Genomic DNA, 9404 nt, shown 5'->3' with positions numbered 1-9404 from the left:
ACAGTGGGATTAACGCATTCAGGACACAGGGCTTATGGACACACCCTTGCATCCTGGTACTTAAGGACGCAGGGCGTACCTGTACGCCCTGGTCCTATTACGAGCTGAGAATGCTTCAAACCCGGTGGGTCCCCACTGCTATCAGCAGTCAGGACGCAGGGTTAATGTCGGGCAACACTGATCGGGTCAATGCCCAGCATTAAAGGGGTACTCCAGTGAAAAAAAAAAAAATTTTTCAAATCAACTGGTGCCAGAAAGTTAAACAGATTTATAAATTACTTCTATTAAAAAATCTTAACCCTTCCTGTACTTATTAGCTGCTGAATACTACAGCGGAATTTTTTTTACTTTTTGGAACACAGAGCTCTTTGCTGACATCATGACCACAGTGCTCTCTGCTGACACCTCTGTCCATTTTAGGAACTGTCCAGAACAGCATGTTTGCTATGGGGATTGCCTTTTACTCTGGACAGTTCCTAAAAATGGACAGAGATGTCAGCAGAGAGCTCTGTGTTTCAAACGGAAAATAATTTCCACTGTAGTATTCAGCAGCTAATAAGTACAGGAAGGATTAAGATTTTTTTTAATAGAAGTAATTTACAAATCTGTTTAACTTTCTGGCACCAGTTGATTTAAAAAAAAAAAAATAATAATTTTCACCGGAGTACCCCTTTAACCCTTTAGATGCAGTGATCAAAGTTGATCACAGCGTCTAAAATGTAAGTGAAATCGCGATGTCCTGATCAGCTGAGAGAATGGTATGTGGGGTCCTTACCTGCCTCCTCGCCGTCCGATCGGTGCTCTGAAGCTCCCAGCCAGCAATGGAGTGCCGGAGCAGCAGAGCACGGATAACACTGATCAATGATATGCTATGGCATAGCATCGAAGAGTGTATGCAATGAATGATTGCATGATAAAGCCCCCTACGGGGACTAAAAATATATAAAAGTAAAATGTGTAAAGGAAAAAAAAAAAAACAAGTTAATAAATATGAATAAGCCCCTCCCCTAATAAAAGTTTGAATCACCCCCCATTTCCTATTTTTTATAAAATAATGTAAGCAAAAATAAGCATAAACATATGTGGTACCACCACATGCGTAAATGTCCAAACTACTAAAATATAAGGTTAGTTAAACCGCACAGTCGATGGCGTACACATAAAAAAAATAAAGTCGAAACTTGTGCATTTTTTGGTCGCTTCATATACCATAAAAAAAAAGAAATGTATAAAAAGCAATGAAAAAGTCCCATCAAAACAAAAAACGGTACCGATAACAACAACAGACCACGGCACAAAAAAAGGAGCCTCATATAGCCCCCATATGCAGAAAAATAAAAAAGTTATAGGCGTCAGAAGATGACAATTTTAAACAACACCAATTTTGGTGCATGTAGTAAAATAAAACCTATATAAATTGGGTATCCTTGTAACCGTTTGGACCTAAAGAATAATGATAAGGTGTCCATTTTTACCGAAAAGTGCCCTGCGTAGAAACCGAAGGCCCCAAAAGTTACAAGATGGCGTTTGATTTTGCTTTTTTTCTCACCATACAAAGAAGTTTTTTTTTTTGTTTCGCTGCAGATTATGTTATAAAATCAGTGATGTCAGTACAAAGTACAATGGGTCACGTAAAAATCAAGCCCTCATATGGGTCTATAGGTGAAAAATGTAAAGCGTTATGATTTTTAGAAGGAGAGGAGGAAAAAACGAAAGTGCAAAAAACAAAAATATGACTGTACCTGCCGGCATCTTAAATCGCTGAAGACTTGTTTCTGGTCTACGAGATCAGGAAGTCTGAACCCCTGAAAAAAATAAATAAATAAAGTCACTTAAATTTCTCCAATATAAGAAAAAAAAATATGTGCCAAAATATCAGCGATGCAACTAATCAGTACTTATGAGCTTCTGAAGTTAAAGGGGACCTCTCATCAAATAAACTTTTGATATATTTTAGATGAATGAATGTTGAATAACTTTCCAATAGTATGTTAATGAAAAATATGCTTCTTCCTATTGTATTTTTCCCGATCAGTCCCTGTCAGCAAGCATTTCTGACTCATGCTGGAGTCCCTAAACACTCAGAGCTGCCAGCCTGCTTTGTTCACAGCCAAACAGGCTGTGAACAAAGCAGGCTGGCAGCTCTGAGTGTTCTCCTTTGTGAACAAAGCAGACTGGCAGCTCGTAGTGTTTAGGACTCCAGCATGAGTCTGAAATGCTTGCTGCCAGGACTGGTAGGGAGACCTCTAGTGGTCATTTCTTCAAAGAGGAAAATGAAATAGAAAGAAGCCTATTTTTTAATAACATGCAATTGTAAAGTTATTCTGCATACATTAATCTATAAAATATCAAAAGTTTTTTTCATGAGAGGTACCCTTTAAAGGGGTATTCCAGGGCAAAAACTTTTTTTTGATTTATGAACTGGCTCCGGAAAGTTAGACAGATTTGTATATTACTTCTATTAAAAAATCTTAATCCTTCCAATAGTTATTAGCTTCTGAAGTTGAGTTGCTGTTTTCTGTCTAACTGCTTTCTGATGACTCACGTCCCGGGAGCTGTGCAGTTCCTATGGGGATATTCTCCCATCATGCACAGCTCCCGGGACGTGACATCATCATTGAGCAGTTAGACAGAAAACTTCAGAAGCTAATAACTATTGGAAGGATTAAGATTTTTTATTAGAAGTAATTTACAAATCTGTTTAACTTTCCGGGAGCCAGTTGATATATAAAAAAAAGCTTTTGCCTGGAATACCCCTTTAAGGTTGTTCTTTTCTGTCTAAGTGCTCTCTGATGACACGTGTCTCGGGAAACACCCAGTTTAGAAGAGGTTTGCTATGGGGATTTGCTTCTAAACTGGACAGTTCCCGAGACAGGTGACATCAGAGAGCACTTAGACAGAAAAGAACAACCTTAACTTCAGAAGCTCATAAGTACTGAAAGGATTAAGATTTTTTAATAGAAGTAATTTACAAATCTGTTTAACTTTCTGGAGCCAGTTGATATATAAAAAAATTTTTTCCTGGAATACCCCTTTAATATGATAAAACGAAAAGGTGTCATTCCAAAGTACATTCGGTTGCCACAAAAAAACAAGCTGTGAATAGACAAATGAAGTTACGGCTCTTAGAAGGAAAAACGGAAAAATTGTCTGTGTCCATAAGGGGTACTCCGCCCAAAAACATCTTATCCCCAAGATGTCTGATCGCGGGGGGGTCCTGCCACTGGGGACCCCCCCGCGATCTCCAGACTGGCAGCGGCGGCTTCAGTGTTCATGACATCATGCCACGCCCCCTTCATTCATGTCTATGGGAAGGGGGAGTGACGGCTGTGGTCGCCAGTCATCCGGCACGGAGCGGAGTTTGCTCCGTGCACCAGATGTCTGGGGTGGCGCAACGGAGATCGCGGGGGTCCACGACGGCGGGACCCCCGCAATTAGACATCTTATCCCCTATCCTTTGCATAGGGGATAAGATGATTTCCGGAAGAGTACCCCTTTAAGGCCAAAATGGGTTAAAACTCCTCAGCAATAGTGTTGAGCGCGAATATTCGAAATGCTAATTTTTTACCGCAAACAGTGGCACTTCCCGGTTTCGCTAATATTTAGAATATAGTGATATATATCCATAATGACGAATATTTTTTTGTTGTTGTTGTATTGCGAATTTTTACGCGAATACCGGCACTTCCAGACTGGACACTGATCCCTCCCTTCTTTCAGGTGAGATATATTTGCGCATGCGCATTGTGCAAATTTTCGCAAAAAAATAAAAAAATAAAAAAAAAAATAAAAAACAACATAACGAATATGACAATTTCGCGAACATAGGACGAATATTTGTCCATATATTCGCGAAATATCGCAAATTCGAATATGGACCCTGCCGCTCATCACTACTCAGCAATCCTCATCAATGTCTCTCAAACAGCTGTTGCAAAACTACAACTCCCAGCATGCCCGGACAGCCGAAGGCTGTCCGGGCATGCTGGGAGTTGAAGTTTTGCAACAGCTGGAGGCACCCCTGGTTGGGCAATATTGACCTATACTATATACTACTGTCTCTCAAATACAGCTGTTGCAAAACTACAACTCCCAGCATGCCCGCACAGCATTCAGCTGTGCGGGCATGCTGGGAGTTGTAGTTTTGCAACAGCTGGAGGCACCCTGGTTTGGAAAAATAGCAGGTAAACTTACTGCTCAAATATACTGCATATCCTGTATACTTGTACGTACTATTACTTTCATAATATGATACTTAATCAAGGTTTCCCAACCAGGGTGCCTCCAGCTGTTGCAAAACTACAACTCCCAGCATGCCCATGCATTGTGCAAATTTTCGCATGAAAAAAAATAAATAAAAAACATAACGAATATGCCAATTTCGCAAACATAGGACGAATATTTGTCCATATATTCGCGAAATATCGCAAATTCGAATATGGCCCCTGGCGCTCATCACTACTCAGCAATCCTCATCAATGTCTCTCAAATAGTTGTTGCAAAACTACAACTCCCAGCATGCCCGGACAGCCAAAGGCTGTCCGGGCTTGCTGGGAGTTGACGTTTTGCAACAGCTGGAGGCACCCCTGGTTGGGCAATATTGACCTATACTATATATACTACCGTCTCTCAAATACAGCTGTTGCAAAACTACAACTCCCAGTATGCCCGGACAGCCTTCGGCTGTGCGGGCATGCTGGGAGTTGTAGTTTTGCAACAGCTGGAGGCACCCTGGTTTGGAAAAATAGCAGGTAAACTTACTGCTCAAATATACTGCATATACTGTATACTTGTACGTACTATTACTTTCATAAATATGATACTTAATCAGGGTTTCCCAACCAGGGTGCCTCCAGCTGTTGCAAAACTACAACTCCCAGCATGCCCAGACAGTCTGGGCATGCTGGGAGTTGTAGTTTTGCAACAGCTGGAGGCACCCTGGTTGGGAAACACTGATCTACGTAGAACATATTGATAACCTGTCTATACACCTGTTCACACTTGTATGTTCTATATAAGGATAACATATCTACATATATGTACATAGTATGACGCTTGTATGTCCCATATAATTCCCTCTTCTGTCATATATGATCACGTGATGTCCTCTCTCTCTCTCCACAGACCAATGACGTACCTCCCCGGTGTCTCGGGCCCCGCCGGCCGCTCCTTTCACCGTAAACAGGAGACAAGTCCCGGAAACTCACAGGATATCAGTGAAGGGATAAACGCCACAACACTTCCCAGCCGCCACGGGCCACGCCCACCCGATCCGGCTCACAGCCAATGGGCGAGAGTGACAGGAGCTCTCCGCCAATCACGGCGCGGCTTACTAGCGACCCCGGCACCGCTGAGCACGAGAGACGTGATCTGATTGGTCGCTAGCTGAGTTGCGTCACAGAAACCAGTGTTGGTATGTGATCCAGGTCTGATCTTCGCTGCGAGAGGGGAAAATACTGTATAATTGAGAGCGCTCTCCTATGTCCGCTGCAACGGGTCGTCGGCGGCGGCCATGTTTCTGAAGTCTGAAGGCTCTGATTTGAAGTTTCGACATAGGATAGCGCAGTAAAGAAACAAAAAGGGAGATTTATCGAAAAGCTGTACAGGGGAAAAATGGAGCAGTTGCCCATAGCAACCAATCAGAGGACTTTCATTTCATTTTAGAGGCTTTTTTTTTTTTTTTTTAAGATAAAAGAAGAAATCTGAATTAGTTGCTATGGGCAACTGCTCCACTCTTCCTCTGCACAGATTTAGGGGCAGATTTATTAAAAGTGTCTTTAAAAAGCTGGCTTTGTTGCCCATAGCAATCAGTCAGAGCAGTTCATAAAATTGAGGGTAGGGTCACACGTAGCGCATCTGCAGCAAATTTCACGCTGCGGATGCTCCAATGACCGTCACCAGAGTGAGCTCCCTGCTGCGCCCGTGTGTCTTGCGTGCCTGCTCATAGCAGCAATCCATCTGTAGTTTTTCACAGTACCATTTTTGTTTGAATGGGACTTTTTGATCGCCTTTTTTTTAATTAAATTCGGGACTTGCAGTTAGTTACTAACTCCAACTCCCAGCATGCCCTGATACAGCCTGTGGCTCAGCAGCTGCCCCAAATGAAAACTACAACTCCCAGCATGTTGGAGGATTTGGGGATTCTCTCCTAGAAAGGAAGGTTAGCCATCTGTAGACAGCTGCTTTGGAGATACTTTTTCCCTATGAAGCTGCTCGGGACTGTTTTTACTTAATCCTGCTCCCGCTGGACTTTTGACCATTACCACCCGATCCCATAACATGCTTGTCCAATCCCACCCACTCCCACTACAATGTGTGTTCCATCCTGCGACGCTCCAGCTAAGATGCTCCCACCCCCTTGTGCAATTTTATTCCCTCTCTCTCTCTCTGATCCTTTTGCTGTTCTTTACCTGTCCTGTGTCCTCCGGTGGGCACCAGCAGGCTCAGGTGCCGGGTCTCGGCGGGTCCAACGTCCTCTGCTCTGTACTGACGAGTGACGTCCACCTGCTTTGTGGTGTGACATTAAAGGAGAACTCCGGAATAGAAAAATTGTCCCCCATACTGCTGGCAGTAAAAAAATAAAGATGTACATACCTACCTCCGGTAAACCGACTCCGGTCTCCGCCGCGATCCACTTCCTGGTTGCCGGTGGTCGGATGAATCGTACTGCACTCAGCCAATCACCAGCCGCAGCGAAGTCAGACTCGGCCGGCGATAGGCTGAGCGGCAGTGTGACGTTTTCGGCCCCGGCCGCAGGTGCCGGTGTAGTGAAGAATTTTGTGTCCTGAAGTGTTTTCACACTGCCGCTCAGCCTATCGCCGGCTGAGTCTAACTTCGCTGCGGCTGGTGATTGGCTGAGCGCAGTATGACTCATCCGAACACCGGCAACCAGGAAGTGGATCGCGGCAAAGACCGGAGCCGGTTACCGGAGGCCCCGGGGGAGCGGAGGAAGGTATGTACATCTTTGTTTTTTTTACTGCCGGCAGTATGGGCGACAATTTTTATATTCCGGAGTTCTCCTTTAGGGGTTAGGTTTTACTGCATTTGTCTGCATTGTGGCTATGTTTCCTGTGATTTTTTTTAAATTGTGCAAGGTGTGAACAGGGGAGGTGTATAACTGTGATATAGCCTGATCCCATAGAGATAGCAGTAGTATACAGATAGAGCTGGAGGGGAGGTGTATAAATGTTATGTATTCTGATCCCATAGAGATAGCAGCAGCAGTATACAGATAGAGCTTAAGGGGATGTGTATAACTACTATATATCCTGATCCCATAGAGATGGCAGCAACAGCATACAGATAGAGCTGTAGGGGAGGTATAAAACTACTATATAGCCTGATCCTATAGAGATAGCAGCAACAGCATACAGATAGAGCTGTAGGGGAGGTATATAACTACTATATAGCCTGATCCTATAGAGATAGCAGCAGCAGTATACAGATAGCGCTGAAGGTGAGGTGTATAACTACTATATATCCTGATCCTATAGAGATAGCAGGAGGGAGGTGTATAACTACTATATATCCAGATCTGATCCCATAGAGATAGCAGCAACAGCATACAGATAGAGCTGTAGGGGAGGTGTATAACTACTATATTTCCTGATCCCATAGAGATAGCAGCAGCAGTATACAGATAGAGCTGGAGGGAAGCTGTATAACTACTATATATCCTGATCCCATAGAGATAGCAGCAGCAGTATACAGATAGAGCTGGAGGGAAGCTGTATAACTACTATATATCCTTATCCCATAGAGAAAGCAGCAGTATACAGATAGAGCTGGGGGGAGGTGCATAACTTCTATATATCCTGATCCCATAGAGATAGCAGCAGCAGTATATAGATAGAGCATGGAGGGGTCTGTTAGCTAGCAAAAGCGATCTGATTTTCTGTGCATTAGGCTGGTGAACACATGACCCAATTAAAGTAATGAAACGCATGGATGTAGCTATGCTGGAATAAAACAGATGACACTGTTGGACTAGCGATGATGAGTGTGTATGGTATGGGCAAAAAAACTAAATAAACTTCTTTAATTCTGCTTCTTTAATCCTTCGCTAAGAATATTGCACATTTTTTGTTCTGTAAAGAAAATGATGTTCGTTCATGGTGAGTCTGAACAAGGCCCAATGGTCCCCGCTGCCACAATGGGGTTTGCCACGGTTCTGTTGAAGACTAATGGTCTATTCACACAGCAGAATTTCCGCTTGCGGAATTCTTCCTCAAATTAAAGCTCATAGACTTCTAGGAGATTCCGAACTCCGATTCACACTTCTGAATTTCCGCAAGCGGAAATTCAGAAGTGTGAATTGGAGTGGGGAATACCATAGAAGTCTGTGGGCTTTAAAGGTGTACTCCAGTGAAAAACTTTTTTTTTTCATATCAGCTGGCTCCAGAAAATTAAACAGATTTGTAGATTACTTCTATTAAAAAATCTTAATCCTACTAAGACTTTTCAGCTGCTGAAGTTGAGTTATTCTATTCTGTCTGAGCACAGTGCTCTCTGCTGACACCTCTGTCCATCTCAGGAACTATCCAGAGCAGGAGAGGTTTGCTATGGGGATTTGCTCCTACTCCGGACAGTTTCTGAGACAGACAGAGATGTCAGCAGAGAGCACTGTGGTCAGACAGAATAGAACGACTCATCTTCAGCAACTGATAAGTACTGTAAGGATTAAGATTTTTTAGTAGAAGTAATTTATAAATCTATAACAATAAAAGAATGCAGAATTCACTCACCGCAACAACGGCATCAACGTTCCCGGCTGGAGGGGATCGCGGGTCAGCGTCTTCAGGACTTCAGGAGCGCTCCTGAAGTCCTGAAGACGCTGACCCGCGATCCCCTCCAGCCGGGAACGTTGATGCCGTTGTTGCGGTGAGTGAATGCTGCATTCTTATATTGTTATATATTGATACTTTATCTAGTCGCATGCACCCCGCAGGTATTACGGAGTAACTGGACCCTGACAACTGCCGCAGACCCCTAATAGTGGTACCACCATTATACAGAGTTGCTCTCCTTCTGTTCTTTTTTCTTTATTGTGTAATTTACAAAATGTGTTTAACTTTCTGGAGCCAGTTGAAATGAAAAAAATAGTTTTTATCTGTAATACCCCTTTAATTTGAGGCCGAATTCTGCAAGCGGAAATTCTGCCGTGTGAATAGACTCTTAGGGTACGTTCACACGGGCGTATTTGTCAGCGGATCCGCAGATGCGGATCCGCTGACAAGGCCCCTAAAGTGCTGCCCTCTTTGTGCCTGCTAATAGCGGCAATCCGCCACTACCAGCAGACACACTGCGATGTGCGAATTACCCTGCAGCTGCGGATCCGCTGACAAATACGCCCGTGTGAACGCACCCTAACACTGCATTCTGTACTATTCCTGATGTCGATCCTG

At 43.5% G+C, this 9404-nt stretch overlaps 1 protein-coding gene across 3 annotated transcripts in view; it reads right to left on the bottom strand.

Moving 5' to 3' along the window:
- EFR3A (EFR3 homolog A) overlaps nt 1-5368 on the bottom strand; it is a 161882-nt gene extending 156514 nt beyond the window's left edge. Inside the window, exons 1-2 of one of the 3 annotated variants that reach the window (XM_056522771.1) lie at nt 5139-5368; nt 1743-1805 (exon numbers count right to left, since the gene is read on the bottom strand). In XM_056522771.1, the coding sequence (XP_056378746.1) occupies nt 1743-1752 (10 nt within the window). In that variant the 5' untranslated portion in view covers nt 1753-1805; nt 5139-5368. Of the gene's footprint in view, nt 1-1742; nt 1806-4992; nt 5062-5138 lie in introns of those variants that run through there. The other 2 variants (XM_056522769.1, XM_056522770.1) reach the window with 2 other exon arrangements.
- Between the last annotated feature and the right edge of the window lie 4036 nt (nt 5369-9404).

Source organism: Hyla sarda, chromosome 5, assembly GCF_029499605.1.
Source record: "Hyla sarda isolate aHylSar1 chromosome 5, aHylSar1.hap1, whole genome shotgun sequence".
In the NCBI taxonomy this organism is placed as follows: domain Eukaryota; kingdom Metazoa; phylum Chordata; class Amphibia; order Anura; family Hylidae; genus Hyla; species Hyla sarda.
This window is presented reverse-complemented; position numbering and strand designations above follow the sequence as displayed.